Source organism: Ostrinia nubilalis, chromosome 29, assembly GCF_963855985.1.
Source record: "Ostrinia nubilalis chromosome 29, ilOstNubi1.1, whole genome shotgun sequence".
In the NCBI taxonomy this organism is placed as follows: Eukaryota; Metazoa; Arthropoda; class Insecta; order Lepidoptera; family Crambidae; genus Ostrinia; species Ostrinia nubilalis.
Genome location: NC_087116.1, coordinates 1,972,210 through 1,989,899, shown reverse-complemented (window position 1 = coordinate 1,989,899; position 17,690 = coordinate 1,972,210). Strand labels below are relative to the sequence as shown.

Below are 17,690 nucleotides of genomic sequence, written 5' to 3'. Positions count from 1 at the left end.
ACCGATTATTAAGCTGTATGGTATACTTATGTAAGTACGATGACAATGCAATGTTATTGTTGACGATGGCCACCTAGAGTAGGTACAACTTAACTAGATAATAATAATAATAATAAATACACTTTATTGCACACCAAAGATAAGAACAGAAAGAAAAGGAACACACAAGGTACAACTAGGCGGTCTTATCGCTATGAAGCGATCTCTTCCAGACAGATTTAAATATTATTAATTAAAATGGCTACTTATGAAACTAATTTACTACTTATCTTATTAGATTTGCCTTTCATTTGTATAAATGTTACAGGAAATGTATGAATTCTAGGAATTGTATACTATTCCTAGGACATGTGTACAATTCCGAAGCTATTTAGGAAATGTATAAACTATTGCTTCAGAGATTTTTTAATACGCACATATCCTAGGAAATGTATACTTTTCCTAGGAATTTTATAGAATTCCAATTTTGTATTAGGAAATGTATAAAACTAAGCATCGCTAGCGCGGTCGCATGATAGGGTGCCCCTGGGTACGCCTAAAATTTCATTTAGCCAAACCACATTGGCCGATAGGACTTTTAACTCACAATTATTATTGTTTAGCCTGACAGTTGTTTTCGCACTATTATACTTTGGCGGAAAAAAATATTTGCCTAAAATTTATTGGCATACCTTTCTTTCGGCATCACGCATATTACGCTGAAGTATTGGAAATTCCTAATTTTAACATCTCTTTTATTAAACTATTATTGGCATGAAGGTTTTAGTACTCCTGTAGCTGGATAACAACGTCTCGGTTAGGTTAGGTTAGACTTGCGACCTTACACATACACAGCTGCCGCGGTAGCAGCCGCCGAGCGCTATTTAAGTTTCGATCGGATGTCCACGCGTATTCATTGAAATCTTATATTACATTTCCGATTGCTGTTTAGGAAATGTGTAAATTTCCTAGGAAATGTGTATAGTATAATTTACATCACACATTTCCGGGAGATTTTAGGAATTATACACAATTCCTAGGAATTGTATACAATGACGGATTTCATACATTTCCTGTAACATAAATATGTAACTGATGGTGCCTGAATGTAGGCTATACAGGGTCCTTCTAAACTAGCTACATTCCGTTTAATGGGGGCATCTATACGGTACACTGAACAAGTTCACCAAATTTGAGTATGTGTTTTATAATGATTTTACAAAGTTACATTTTCTAACAAAAATAAAAATTCATTTCGTCTTACATAATGGAACATGAACAATAACTTTACTCACACAATAAAGCTGTAGTGTATTCATTCTGCACAGGAACACGAGACACAACTCTCACTACCACTGCACACTTTTTTGTTGTTTACACTCACGTCATAACAACTCACAGCAGTCGTCACAGCTGATAGCCGATTAGCTGATCAACTGATTGGGCGAGCTATCACTTCAATGTTGCAGGCCTACTGCCTACTCTCATATCGTTGTCTATCCTTATTATCTTATGTTGATCACAGTAAAATGGATTCACGATACCATCGAAAAATCAACCAGCAAAGGCCATGATTTTTAAGGCGCGTCTTAGTAAATTTATTTGCATTTGTGCACCTGTGCGTCATAGTTCACTTCACGAGCACTACAAAACGCACCTTCACACAAGAAAGCTAGTCAAAAACTGAATTAAATCAAAGCGCACGCGCCGACAAGCCGCACGCCCTTTGTTGACACAAGACGCCGACGCCGCCAAAGCAAGAGCCGAAAAGTTGGCATAGGCGTACAGTCGACAAAAAATAAACTTATTTATTTATTATTTTATCTGCTTGCTTTCGATTTCAATTGATTCGAATCTAAATTGTGGTGTTGAGTATTTCATGGTAAAATATCCTATAAATCAGATAATAATTAAAAATTAATCAAACTTATTGTTTTGTGAAGGTAATTCAATGGCCTAGTCAATTTATGTAGAAACATTAAATTAGACTATTGAAGCAAATAAAACTCTTCAATTTGTTTGTATTGATATTTCATTTATCCTGAATCAAAGTCCATTCTTAAATTAATCGTTAATAATGTCATCATTTCTATTACAATAGAAAAGTAGATGAGGTAGGTACCTAATTAGTTAAATAAAATTTCCGAATCATTTCCGTTCCAACTTGGTATTTATTTATGACCTATCTTATGTACCTATGATTTAACAATTAACACAATTTTAATTTAAATAGTAAAAAAAGGTTTGTTGCATTTCTTAATTTTATTTTGGTGACTGTACATTGCGCTAGCCGGCGGCCGGCGGCACGTGTCTAAAGGCGGCGGCAAGTTCGTTTGCTGCGCCGGCTAGTGTTGTACGATACGACACTCGAGTTTTGGAATCTTTCTTATTAAAAGTTTGAAGAAAATAAAATAGCAATGAATTAAGACTGTGTGTTTATTATTTTATTGGACCGTTTTAACTTTTTGATTAAGAAAATCGTCAGTCTTTAGATGGATACTTCTGATTCGATTATTTGCGTTTAACCTTTAACTATGGACGTGAAAAAATAATCACACTCCCATGGACGTCGGGTCTCACAGACCCCTATCTAAAATTCTTCTTATTTTCATATCTGAATTAATTTGAATTTATTAAAGAGTTGATAAATATCTAATAACTATTAATAAAGGATTTAGTGGTAAATGTAATCCAATTTTAACCATCATTTAATTATTTTTTTTCAAATTTAAAAAACTTAGACAATTTTCAGTGTTAATTGACTTGCCATCACATATAGGCTCCTTGATTACAGTCGATTATTAATAAATGAAAGTAATATTTTTTTCCTTGCTAATTAATAACCATGTAACATAAAAACATGAACAAAATTTCTGAAGGACCTAAATTAAAAATTTTGACAAGGGTTAAAGTTACTAAAATTATACACAGTGGCCTAGAACACTAAAAACAAATTATCTCTACAGGCTGTGTGTTATATTTCTTTGAGAGCTTTGATAGACAAAATGTACACCATTCAGAATCGGAATCTGCAGCAATGGTGAATTCTAAGACATCTAAACTCAAAAGAAGAATCGTCTACAAGTAATACCTTACTCCTGAAATGTTCTTTAGATACTTGGGCTAATAATATAGCTGATGTACTCAGATACTTTCTGCCATTAAGTATTCTTAAACTAGAGCAATTTACTTAATATTATAATAATATAATATAAAAAAAAAATAGTTGACAAGTCACATCCATACAAGTATGTTTGTATGGAAATTATAGTCATCGGGTCTCCCAGGCCCGGACAAAATTTTGGATGGTTATTACTCACGTAATAAGTGCCGGAAGACGCGATTTTATGCCTCCTCGGTCCAAACACAGCTAAAACTGAAGCTACTGAGATGGTCGAGAGCAGCACGTGGCGGGAAGGTGTTTAAACCGAGAAATCGGAAAGGGGGGTGGGCCTCTGAGACCCGACGTCCATAGTTAAAGGTTAATGCAATTTTATTGATATTACATTTGTATTGTGCTATTTATTTTATTTTCAATCAGGATATAACATACGGATGATGATATGAATCACTCATTATTGCCTATTAGTATACACCAACTCAAGTTCATGTCATGATTCAGTCTAGCTCAAAGAACTTAAAATACTCGAAAGGACTCGGACGGCTCAATGATTCATGTGAAGTCTTAAAAATAAACTCAAGTCTCGAAATAAAGACTTTTAAGACTCGAGGTTCTTACAACACTAGCGCGGTCGGCCATTGGCCATTGTGAGGGACGGCTGTCTTTGATACCGCCGACTCCGCCACGCATAAATAAGGATGTCAACTCCAAAATTCTTTCTAATCATAACAATAATAAAATCATTCTTTACTTTTTTTTATAAATTTATTTTTTTGTTTCTACGATGATTTTAATTATTATTATTTCAGTTTGAAATTGATAGTGGGGAACAATTATTTATTTACTTCGGAATACTAAAGACTGCCGATAATCACAGGTAGATAATTCGATAGCGTTTATTTTCTGCTATGATCGAGTCAATTACGAATCACATTTTTAATTTGCTAAGGGGATATTAAGCGATTAAAATTAACATGAAAAATGTGCCTGCTTTAACGTAATAATAACCATAATTCTAAATTTCATAGTCATGGTAACTATCCCATTTGTGTATGGTATAAAAATAAGTCATTGATTTCGGCAACTAACTTTTTTGCTTCGTTTCGTTGCTACGTTTGAAATAAAAGATTTTTGCAAGCGCAGAGGTATTTTAACGAATTTTTGAATAAACATCAATCCATTAAGGCCACTAAATAAGTACTTACCTACATAAGATTTTTTTTATGTTACCAAAAATAAATAAACTTTAATTTTCTCTTTAATTTAATCCTTAAATAACTAGTAAACTTACGTAGCTTGGGATCTATTAACTAAATATGTATGAATATTTAACAACCTATGAGTACATTTACATCGTAATAATAATAATGTACACTGTTATTGACCATTATGTCGAACTTACACTGTGTGTATGTCTCAGATCATGGAAGGGAATAGATGTGAAACGGGGGCGTGGCGCGTGTCTCCGCGATATGCCCAGAAACGAACATCGGCCGCGTAGCCAGGTTAGTCGCGATTCAGTCGTACTAAGGAAATGTTCTCCGAATTTTTTGGATAATGCGTCGTTACGTGCAATAAAACAAGTGAAACGAAGAACTACAGGAACAATGGAGTCATTTACTACATGTAGGTATTGCAAATCCATTGGTATTTTGGTTATAAATAAAAAAAACTTAACATTTTTACGAACGAATTCAGTGCCGTAACAGTTACTGCGATATCGAAATCAGTGGTGATAAAAATTCTAACACACTTGTACATTGACGATTTAGTTAGCAACCACTTTATGTCATGCTCAACTACTGCGCGATGTATTTAATTTCTTCCGATATCCACTATCGTGTGAAAATACACAGTACGGCCGCATGTACCGGTCGTAACATAGTGCCGTGCTCGTGTTCTAATGCGGTTTCCTATTATCGATAAATAGAAGTAAATTATGATTTTCTATTTTGTAATTTTAAATAAAAAAATTATGTGTTACTTGCGATTATAAGATTTTACAAAAAAAATAATAACAGTAGAAGTAATTAGTAACTGTCAACTATGTAATTACTATAAGAGCTAGTTGAAAGCCTAATATAGGCATTATTTTTGATAAACATATGCGGTACGCAGATCGCCATAATTAATCCTTCAAGGCCCGCGAATCTAGACACAATAGATAATCAATTGTTATGACATTAATTAATGCCGTCTGGGACTCAAGCGGTTAAAAAGTAAATGCGTGATAGTAGTTAATAATAACGTATAATAATAAAAAGGTTTTCATACATAAGCATTTTGTGAAACCAGTTTCTAGCCTTGCCCCTAGCGATTTAAAGTATCGATATCTTGTCGACTTCATTTTATCTTTGTTCTCTCACTAGTTTTCAAAGTGTGCGTCACGTCACGCGGCCATTGATTGGCCATAAGGCACGCCTTCTGGCCAATCACAGCACTTTTAAGCCGGTTGCACATGTTGTCGTAGACTCTCAGTCGCTTTGTTTTTACACAGTTGAATGTGTGTGTGGGAGCTGTGGTGGGGGAAATGTGGGGACACTGGTTCTCGTTGTAGTTACGCGCGACTTCATATCTATTCTCTTTCTATGATCTGAGGTGTATGTGTTTTTGGATCATTAAATAATAAGTAAGCGAATCTGGGTGCGCGCGTAGGTAATATTATTATCGCATTCCAAGCTAGCCGCAGGCCTGGCTCACTCCGCGCGGTACATCCGTTAATTACCTACAGCGAAGCGCCCCGCCGGCGGGTATTATATCAGTCGAGTGTCACGCGCGCGCTCGTCAGGACGCTGGCGTGCGTTGTAGTATGATTATAATTCTATGATCGAAGTATTATTTAAAAATGGACATAAAGAGAAAGCAATATTGTGCGGCGTTCGGGTGTTTAAATTTGAAAAGTAATCTACCGGATTTATCTTTTTTTTTCGCTTCCCAAAGATGCTGAAAGGTATGTTGGCCATGTAGGTAATCAATAATTCTTAGGATAGTATAGGAACCTAACCTACTATGACTACTGCTCAGAATGCGTTCGTTCGTTTCAGCCAAATGACGTCCACTGCTGGACAAAGGCCTCTCCCAAGGTTTTCCATAATGAATGCATACTTACCTACATACGTACCTCATTACAAATAAGTAGATTAATTATTTTTTCACTAGACAGCAACCCTAACAGCGTAAGAAGAGTTCAGAGGCACGCGATAGAAAGAGACAAAACTTGTAGGTGAATAAAATTGTAGGTACGTAGTGCTGGCCCGCTGATTGGCCGGAGGCCTCTATCCTTTTATGGTTAGAAGCTTCTAGCGGCTCACCGCGCCGCACACGCGGCCGAGAGCCGCCAGTCGTCTCGTCGTCGAACTCTCGTGATCTGCGAACGTACTTGTGCGCACACCCGGACGCGCCGCATTTTCAATATTCCTACCTAGACTTTTCATTTCATCTTATCACCTACGTTCACCCATCGACCTACATCGCCTACAGTTATGGTACCATTGAACTGGTCTGATGATGGAGTCAGGAGGCGGCCATAGAAACTCCTAAATGAAACGGCGGAATCGCATCGAATTTGGGTTCGTTGGATTTGTCTTTTTGAGCACTTTAGTACTAGATGATGTCCAGGGTCCTGATGATGGAGTCAGGAGGTGGCCATAGGAATTTCTAAACGAAACGGAGGAAATTTATCGAGTTTGGGTTTGTTGGATTTGTCTTGTATAATAAAATTATAAATTAAAAAATCTTTTTTAAAAACAAGCTTTTATTCTGAAATGCAGTTGTACTAAAACGAAAAAATACCGGCCAAGTACGTATCGGACTCACGTACAAAGGGTTCCATTGATTAATATATATTTTTTTCAATTTAAGTTATTTGTATGAAAGATTACGCGGTAATAGGTAAGCTGTTTACGATTTACGAGGTATTAAAAAAAAACTACTTACTAGATCTCGTTCAAAACAATTTTCGTTGGTAGTTTTATGTTTTTTTTTAGATTTTTATTTTCTTAATTGAGAAGTTAAAAATCCATAATTTATATTATGCAAGGTTCAAATAATTTCGAAAGCTTGTAGCGCAAACATAAAAGAGGAATAAATTCTACAGAGGATACAAGCTTTCGAAATTATTTGTATTTTTTTTCGTCTTATTATTACATGTTAACGGATTAACGATTAACGTTAACTTGCGTTAAATCTTCCGAAATGTAACGTTTTAACGTTTAACGAAGTTAATTTTTTTAGTCCCGGGGGAGCCTTTAACCCCTATGGGAACGCGTCCCCAAGGTGGCGGATAGGGGAGCGCTCGCTTGGTTCTGCGAAAGTAGAACCAGGAGGGTAGGAGTGAAATCAAATAGCTCCCGCGGACCAAAAGGCCGCAGAAGGACACTGCGATATAAAACCCCTGCTGCGGGCTTCTTCGACATCCTCGGAGCAGAGGCTGCAGCAGTGCTGTGAGTCTGGGCTGGGGCTTACAGAAGAGATGGTGGCGGAAGAACCCTTCGGGGCCAACGGCGGCGCTCACACTCCGCAGTGAGTGACAGTCTTGGCGTCAGGTGGCAACCGGCCGTAAAAGAAAGAAAGTCAATCATCACAACTCCAAATCATGAAAAGTACAGTTAAGAAAAGGGCAAACAATACTAGGGCGTCCCCCTCAAGCGACGATAACAGTGATGGAAATGCAGTAAATACTAGGGCGTACCCCCGAAGCGACGCTAATGTCATCAGAGCACCCGAGATATCACCCACGATGCGCATAGCGAGCTGGAACGTGGGCTCGATGACAGGACGCAGCTCAGAACTCAGCGAAGTATTACACCGAAGACGCATCAACATTTGTTGCATCCAGGAGACGAAATGGAAGGGGTCCAAATCGCGTAACATCGGGTATGATTACAAGCTGATTTATCATGGAACAAGGACGCAGAATGGAATCGGCATTATAGTAGACAAACACTTTCAAGATCGCGTAGTTGAAGTAAACAGAGTAAGCGAAAGACTAATGTCAATCAAACTTGCCCTGGACGATCAACCGTGCATGAACATCATAAGCGCATACGCTCCCCAGTCCGGAACCCCAAGTTCGGAAAAGGAATCTTTCTGGGAAGAAATAAGTGATCTGTTGCAGTCGATACCAAACTGTGAGTCGAAGTTCATCGGCGGCGACTTGAACGGTCACGTTGGTAAGACAACTACCACTTACCAGAGAATACATGGCAACTTCGGTTATGGTAAAATCAACCCGGAGGGAGAGAATATCCTTCAAATGGCACTGGCACACGATCTTGCAATTATTAATACTTTCTTCACGAAACCTGTAGAACATCTAATAACCTATAAGAGTGGTGGGGCATGCACTCAGATTGATTACATTCTAGCTGATAGAAAACAACTAAAGACATGCAAAGACTGCAAAGTCATACCCGGGGAACCTCTTACCTCACAACATAGAATATTAGTGGCAGAGTTTAAAATACCAAAAACATACAAAGTCAAGAAGGAGAAAATCATAAGAACACGTTGGTATAAATTGGAGGGTGAAGAAGGTCTCAGACTGTGTGAAGACATTGCACAACATCTCCAGGAGCAGCAGGATGATACAGCCGACGCAATGTGGAGAGATTTTCAATTATACTGTAATGAAAAAGCAAAACAACATCTGGGTGTATCTAAAGGTGCCATCAATAATAACAAAGATACTAGCTGGTGGAATGAAGAAGTGAGAGAAAAACTGGAGACCAAGAAAACACTCTTCAAACTATGGCAACAGACAAAAGACGATGTTGACCACCAGGCTTATAAAATAGCTAAGAAAATCGCAAAACGAGCCGTCGCACAGGCCAAGGCAACCGCCAGGGATGATTTCTATGCCAAACTTGAGACTGCCTCAAACGATAAAGAAATATTCAAGCTGGCGAAACGTAAACACCAAAGTGGTAGGGATACTGCCACAAACAAATTTATCAAAAACGAGCAAGGAAAACTGCTAACATCAAACGAAGACATCAGGGACCGTTGGAAAGAATACTACACAGAATTACTAAATGAGGTATTCCCTAGCGAGGCACTACAAGATATTCCTGCTACAGAAGGTCCTATCCCATGTATAGAGCCTGAAGAGGTAACTCTAGCAATCAAACGAATGGCAAATAACAAAGCCTCTGGCCCTGACGATGTCCCTGCTGAATTCTGGAAGCGAATGGGAGAGATCGGCGTGCTGTTCCTGACGAAACTATTCAACAAGTTCTTGGTCGATGGAATTCCCGATGAATGGCGAAAGAGCTTTCTCGTCCCTTTCTATAAAAATAAAGGCGATATAAGACTCTGCGGCAACTACAGAGCTATAAAGCTAATCTCGCATTCCTTCAAAATATGGGAAAGAGTCATTAATAAAAGGTTACTTGAAATAACTAGCGTTACTGAAAACCAATGCGGATTCGTCGCCGGTAGATCCACAACTGATGCCATACACTCGGTCAGAATACTAATGGAAAAGTACAGAGACAACAAGACAGACTTGCACATGATATTCATCGACCTAGAGAAAGCTTTCGACCGGGTACCGAGAGAATTAATCTGGCACGCGCTAAGGGCTCAGAGTGTGCCCGAGCATTACATAATGATTGTCAAAGATATGTACCACCAAGTATCAACCAAAGTGCGAAGTCCAGCCGGAACAAGCAAAGAATTTGGCGTGAAGGTTGGGGTGCACCAAGGCTCCGCACTCAGTCCTCTGCTGTTTAATGTTGTTATGAATCATCTCACCTCAAATCTGCAACGAGCGCCGCCATGGGACATCCTATATGCGGACGACGTCGTAATGATCAGTGAAGATGTGAACAACCTACAGCAGATTTTAGAAAAGTGGAGGGAAGCTCTGGAAACATCTGGTCTGCGAATAAGCAGAGAGAAGACCGAGTACATGCACTGCAACTTTAGTGGCGTCAACAGCAAACACACCATCTGTCTGCAGAACACCCAGCTAAAAGAAGTGGACCATTTCAAATACCTAGGGTCAGTCATCAGTAAAGATGGGTCGATAGACACTGATGTCACCCATCGCATAAATACTGGGTGGATGAAATGGAGAGAACTATCCGGCGTGCTATGCGATACCCGAATGCCCGTGCGCATAAAGGGACGAGTATACAGAGCAGCCGTCAGACCAGCCATGACATACGGATCCGAATGCTGGCCGCTCAAAAAGCAGTACGAAAACCAATTGCACTGCGCTGAGATGAAGATGCTCAGATGGGCAGGTGGTGTAACTAGGCTGGACCATGTAAGAAACACACACATAAGAGGCACCTTTAAAGTGAGACCTATCCCAGCTAAATTGCAGGAGAGCCGTCTGCGGTGGTACGGACACGTCATGAGGCGACCACCCGACCATATGACCAGAAAAGTGCTAGACATCCAAACTAAGCCCCGCGGACGAGGAAGACCCCGAATTACATGGATGTCCGTAATCAATAACGACCTCAAAGAAGCCCAAGTTAACAGTAAGACAACCCAGGACCGAGCCGCCTGGAGACGCATGACGCGGAGGGCCGACCCCAAATAAAATGGGAATGGGCCAGGCAAAGTAGTAATTTTTTTAGTAACGGTTTAACGATTAACGAAGTTAACTATTTGATTAACGGTGCCCAGCTATGGGCACATAGCTCGTAGAGATGATGGCCGTTGGGGCAGAAAAGTTCTCGAGTGGCGACCACGGGTCAGAAGACGTAGCGTGGGCAGGCCCCCCACTAGGTGGACCGACGATCTGGTGAAGGTCGCGAGAAGAACCTAGATGCAGGCAACGCAGGACTGGTCGTTATGGAAATCCTTGGTGGAGGCCTTTGTCCAGCAGTGGACGTCATTTAGCTAAAACGAATGAACATAGAATAGTCATAGAACATAGAGTAGTGCTATGGTAAAAGCGTTGTCAGTCGACGGAAGACTTGACTAATAGAAAACCAATGGGATAAATACCTTGCTTTTGTAATTCTTCCTTCCATTTCTGCCCCATGACGTCCCCTCGGGGGGCCGCTCTGTGTTCTGGGGAACATCTGAAAAGATAATTTATAAAAATTTTAATATTAGTAGGATAGAATAGGAGGCAGTGAGAGACTAGCCCATTGGTTCCCAAAGTGGGAGGCGCGGGCCATCTGTGTAGGTACTTAAATACATATAAAAAAACCTGCAACCGCTGAGAGAATGCATTCCAGACTGCTCGATACGACCAATAAATAATCTTGATTGGAGGAGGCGCGCGGAATTTTTTGTATGGTCGAAAGGGGGCGCGTCTCAAATAAGTTAGGGAACCCCTACTAGCCTGAAACGGAGCTGTGAACGAATGTCCGAGTTAGGACAATAACTCGCGGCTCCTTTTCATTCGGCTCCGGTGGACACCGTCGGGTTTTAATGGGTAGGTCCCGCTTTTAGTGAGCAGGTGGGGAGAGTCCCACATAACCCACTGATCGTCCCCATTGACCAGTGGGTATACGCAAAGCATTTCCCGACGTAAAAAAATATAGAAAGTAAGATATGATTCCCAAGGGCACAGTAAAAATATGTTTGAGAAGCAATCAATTTTTGTGTGTACGGGCTTATTCCACCACACTTTCCTACCGCTGCAACTCCTGTGTAGCCAGGATCTACAGCCTGGCCTCCAATGAAACCCAACCAGTAAAAGCTGAGTAGTCCCGGGGGATAGCTAACTATCTTCGAACCTGCGACGAATATAATCAGAAGAATATTGGGGGTCCAATACAGTTTAACTTTCACCCGGGACAAACTTGACCTTCACGGGTTGGGTTGTTGGCGGTCAAGCTGTAGATCCTGGCTACACAGGAGTTGCAGCGGTGGGAACGAGAGGTCCCATAAAAATAGGAAGAGTTCGAAATATAATATCAATTTTTGAGTGTAGCAAACTTTACTAGCTTTCTGACCATTCTTGGCAGCTGCAAAATCAGTAATTGATACATAATTACATGTAATTACTTTCCCACAGTAAATAGCACGATCATAACATATCGCTAATGTAATGTATCACAAATTAGCACGATATAAATACATTAACACGTGTTCGGAGAGTTATCGTTATCACTTGTCCTTTGACCTCGTTGTGATCAGTCATTATTACACAAAGTGAGTGACAAATCATGTTTTTAAGGATAGGCCACACTGGATGCGTTATGCGGTCTGCAAAGTGAACGCAGCCCGCATTATGTATGAACAACATTGTCGATCAGGGCAACGCGACGTTCAGCGATTATAATCTCTCGTTCCCACCGCTGCAAATCCTGTGTAGTCAGGATCTACAGCTTGACCGCCAATAACCCAACCAGTGAAGGTCAAGTTTGTCCCGGGGGAAAGTTAAACTGTCATTGGACCCGCAACGAAATTAATCAGAGGAACATAGGAGGAGTTTGAAGTTAAGGTAAAGACGGGGAAGACAATATGTCAGCGGTCGTCAAAATCGTCGTCGTCATCAAAATGCGGACTGCGTTCACTTTGACCTGACCGCAGAACGCACCCAGTGTGGCAAATCCTTAAGATTCCCACTGTCATGTATTTGAGCAATGCTGCTTGCTGCTTAATCTATACTAATATTATAAATGCGAAAGTAACTCTGTCTGTCTGTCTGTCTGTCTTGCTTTCACGCCTAAACGACTGAACCGATTTTGATGAAATTTGGCATAGAGATAGTTTGAGTCCCGGGAAAGGACATAGGATAGTTTTTATCCCGGTTTTTGAAACAGGGACGCCGCGATAAAGTTTTTCTGTGACAGACAAAATTCCACGCGGGCGAAGCCGCGGGCAGAAAGATATGGAATACTAGCTTTCCGCCCGCGGCTTCGCCCGCGTGGAATTTTGTCTGTCACAGAAAAACTTTATCGCGGCGTCCCTGTTTCAAAAACCGGGATAAAAACTATCCTATGTCCTTCCCCCGTCATCGATAGCTTTTCTTTTCCAAAAATCTCTAAAAACTATTAGTAATTTGTTTGTCTCATGTCAAGTGACGACACGCTCAGCTATAGTCTATCCAATATAGCTTGATTAGAATGACAGCTGCCATCAAAAGTAACGACATAACTTTGTAGTAGCGATCAATGAGAGCTAAATATTGGCGGACAAGAAATAATTCACGTCTGACCTACAAACAATATTTTCGACGACAGTGCTTCCAATAAAAATGTTAATTTCGTGTAAATGCAGCATTAAATTACACCAATAAGTAGTAATTCGAAATTATAAAAATCAAGCTAGAGTATTAACGACGTCTCTACAAGGTTATCTCGAGTTACAAAAATGTTAGTGTTGGGACATATCGACAAATGTCATATTAAATTAAAAATAATTTTTTAACATATTTAACAATTTTTTTTTCTAACAAATTTTTTAACATATTTAAGTCAAGTTATACGTTTTTCTAAATGTTCACTATTAAAAACCAAAAAACATTTCATTCTTAAATAATCAAACATCGGAAATCAATCACCGGTAATTTTTTGGGTATTCATAGCACCGTTGCTCTAGAAGAGATGCCCACCGCCCTCTAGCGAGAGGAAAAAACCACTGAAGAACACTGATGATAATGACTACGATTTAGGTTGTACACCCTTGACATGAATTTTAAATTTTACTGTCTTTAAATTTAAATCATAATTGTCATTTTTATGAATAAAGATATGAAGAAAAATTGGGTGCGTTTTTTTATATAATTTTTTCGAAAACTTATCGATACATCTATGTGAACCGTACGAAACATACCCAGCACTAGTCACATTCGTTTGACAGCCGTCATTCTAATCAAGCTATATTGGATAGACTATAATTCCAGACATTTAAAATACATGACGTCAGCAGATGTCATTCATGCATATCGTCTGACACCGCGTCCGTCACGCGTGCATGGATAATATTTACTACAGAACTTTCGGTTTAAAAACCAGATGTTTGTATTTTTGCTTGCCTAATGTGCTAAATAAATATTTTTTCGTTCTTTCTTTTATTTACCTGTATACATCTGATATGCTCAGTTGTCCTTTTCTGCCTTTCACGAATATTGGGCGAGTGTACCTAAAACATAATACACAAATTAACAGGTTTCCTTGTTGACTTACAGCTTAATTAAAAGCGACTATAGCCCAATGCTGGAAAGGACTGGCCAAATCGAGATCCGAGGAACGCGCTTTCGAACCCTGGACTACTGTGGTGAACCCACTCGTAACACAATCATGTTTAGGCCCGGTTTATAGTGTTTGAGAAGGACGACAACATTCACGGGAAGAGAGGGATGGTGTTATTATTACTCTGTCGAAATCACATGGGAGTCTTCTGTCAATTCGGCGACAGAGAACTGAGAACCACTTTAAACCACCGTTAAAAGTAGGCCCTTTTTAACCACAGTTACCCCACAGCCAGTCGTAGGGTTAATTTTCAAATGTTTTTTTCCGGCAACTGGGCACACCGTCAATGTGCATTAAGGATTAGTTCATCATCATCATCATTTTAGCCACAGGACGTCCACTGCTGAACATAGGCCTCCCGCAATGATTTCTATATCGCCCGGTTGGTAGCGGCCTGCATCTAGCGCCTTCCTGATACCTTTATGAGGTCGTCGGTCCACCATGTGGGTTTTAAAATGGGTGGAAAGGAGTAGGTTTATCGATAATAATTATTAACTCACCAAAATGAGAATTGTGAGAAGATGTTAGCCTTCTCTCTTGGGTTCTGCTCCCTCTCTATATCGAAGTACTTGGGGTCCATCTTTACGCTTAAAAATAATTATTTGGCACTGCGGCTTTATCACAAGTTATTGATCAGGTTCCCTTGGGTGCATGGTTTATCTGGAACAAGGAAAATGTTATTTAAAAAACATTAGCAATAAAAAATACTATTATAGCTAAATATTCCTTCTTATAAGAAATGAGAAAATAAAGAATGCCTTTGTCTCAAAAAAAATATACCCTTGCAGAACGTCAATTTCTACTAGCAAGTGACTCTAGTCACAACTCTAGTGGCGAAATCTGGTTAGTGCAAATACAATGGCCCTCATACTACTTCAGCTCACCAATTCACTAGTTGGCGCCACTATTTTAGCCATTAGTGACAGGACCTTTCTCTACAGTGGCGCCACCGGTGAACATTTTGCAGACGTACGAGTAAGTTTAATAACCACCCGATCGTTTCAGCCAATTGACGTCTAGTCCTACGCTGCCCGCATCCAGGTACTTCTCGCAACCTTTACCAGTTCGTCAGCCCACCTAGTGGGGGCCTGCCCACACTACGTCTTCCAGCCCGTGGTCGCCACTCGAGAACTTTTCTGCCCCAGCGGCCATCAGCTCGACGAGCTATGTGCCCCGCCCACTTGATTTTAGCAATTCTGCAGGCTAATTACCAATAAGTTGCAAGAAAGACACGGAATTCTAAGAGCTAGAATCCGTCTCGCACTTACTAGTTTTAATCTTTAGAATCGGACAAGTTTCGCAAAAAACAGCTAGGGATTCACCGAATACGGTAGCAACAGGAAAAACAGTTTAAAATTACCTTCACAGTTTGTCCTCACTTTACTACACAATACTTAAGTAGTGTACACAAAAAATATTGTAAAGTATCTAAACAATAGCCTTAATGGTACATCTCTACCACAAAAAATGCGTTCGTTTAATGCAGGCTTTCGTTGGCTGCTTTGAGCCAATGTATGTACCTAACAACTTTTTGCTCATGATGCACGCACTCATGATGCAAGAATTTACGATACTAGCTGTCCCCGCGACTTCAGACGCGTGAAAATAGTTTGAATAATTAATCCTGATTTCGCTACATTTTTTATTGATGATGCCTGCTTTCCTCGGAAAATGGGTTATCTAATACAAAAATATTTTTTTATTGCGTTCAACCAAAGAAACTCTTCAGGTTTTTAATAATTAGTAAAAAGTATAAATAACAAAAAAACTTATAATAAAATGCTTGTGTTTGTTCTGGATAATTTTCTTAACGGGCTGTACATATTTTGAGGGGCCTTATTTATATGTATTATGTATACGAATCGTGGGTATCATTGACAAATCTATACAGGTGTCCAAAGGGGGGGAATATGACGTAATAAAAAAAATCCTTTAATTCCTCGGAATCTGACTCATCTGACTTCATCGCAATCTGACGTAATCAAAGCAACATTTCTTTCATTCTTTATCTCTATATAATTCACCTTTATATCCAAGCTCTTATCAACAAGTGATCTTACACAAGCGACAAGCACAAGCGAGTCATTGACCTTAATAAGCGACCAGTTAAGCTTGACCCCTGACACTGATCAATTAGTTATGGTAAACAGCTCAGTTACATTGGACAGCCTTTTAATTATTTGATGGTGGCTTTAAGTAGACAGAAGTTGCTATATTTAAAAATCTAAAACGATGTAAGTGGCGATCGCTAAGAAGGATTTGCCACAGTGGATGCGTTCTGCGAACTGCGTTCAAGTTGTGGTTCAAGTCAAAGTGAACGCAGCCTGCATCATGTATGAACAATATTGTCTGTCTCTGAATAAACTTTCGCAAAAACAATCTATTTTAAATAGATTCCTCATTAATTTAATATTTGTTAGAATTGTTAGCAAGGTTTGTTGTGTATCAAATTATTTACTGTTCTAATAATTACATTATTATGTTATTATGAGGATAAACAGTGTTGATAGCATTATTGTTTAAGGTTTAAAATGTATTATGTAATAGTTAGTAATATGTTTCAATATTTGTTATCTCAAACGGTAATAAAATAAAATTTAATTAATTATTCAAAATAAAGCATTAAATTGCAAATTACGATTTCAATTAGTTCATTCCTAATCGGTTGGTTCCACGAATAGTCGAGGGTAAATGTTGACCTCAGGTTGTTCACAAACGTCGCATGACCAGTCAGGTCAGAGGTCAGCACTGGCCACTGCAGATGTAGGGTGAAGTCGCCTGTTTACGTCCACCACTATTCTAAATAAATGAATTAAAAATATCTTTACTTTTTTGGACTAATTAAAAAATAAAAATTGCAAATAATAATTAAGGAGCCTTTACGTGTATAATTATTTTTGCCCTACCAGCGCTTAGAAACAACAATTTGGCAAGTGCTGAGAATAAGCGCCGCAACAACAAGCGTCATATTTTAAGTATTTTCCACAGTTTGTTGTTTTACCGGACTAAGCCAAAAAGAGGGTAAGGTTTTTTGAGTGTAACATGTATGTAGTTGTGAATTTTTTTAGCGTTAAGAGTCGTGTGTATGTAAACTAAGTAATTTTGTATGACTAGCACATTCTGTAGCCTAAACGGCTTCATTGAATAATTAGTTTTACACGGATAATATGTAAATTAGGACTGATAAAACTGTTCAATGCATATTATTATGTTCGATTAGTAATGGAAGTAAGTGACTTTGAAACCACCATAGCCACACAGAACATGCAAAAAATGCCTTTGAATAATACACAAAACAACACTGAGTGACTGAGTTTCTTACGCTGCTTCTTTTCAGCACTGGCCCATTTATTGTCCCGAAGCAGTGGTAGGGTCAGGTGGGTTAATACTGGAACGTGTAAAAGTGCTTTTTAAAAGCCTACTTA

At 39.3% G+C, this 17,690-nt stretch overlaps 1 protein-coding gene across 1 annotated transcript in view; it reads right to left on the bottom strand.

Annotated features, from left to right (window-relative positions):
- Positions 1–17,690, bottom strand: part of LOC135085699 (probable multidrug resistance-associated protein lethal(2)03659) — a 90,698-nt gene that overhangs the window by 58,024 nt on the left and 14,984 nt on the right. Inside the window, exons 2-4 of the mRNA XM_063980513.1 lie at positions 14,766–14,925; positions 14,093–14,155; positions 11,063–11,139 (exon numbers count right to left, since the gene is read on the bottom strand). Of these exons, the coding sequence (XP_063836583.1) occupies positions 11,063–11,139; positions 14,093–14,155; positions 14,766–14,845 (220 nt within the window). The 5' untranslated portion in view covers positions 14,846–14,925. The remainder of the gene's footprint in view (positions 1–11,062; positions 11,140–14,092; positions 14,156–14,765; positions 14,926–17,690) is intronic.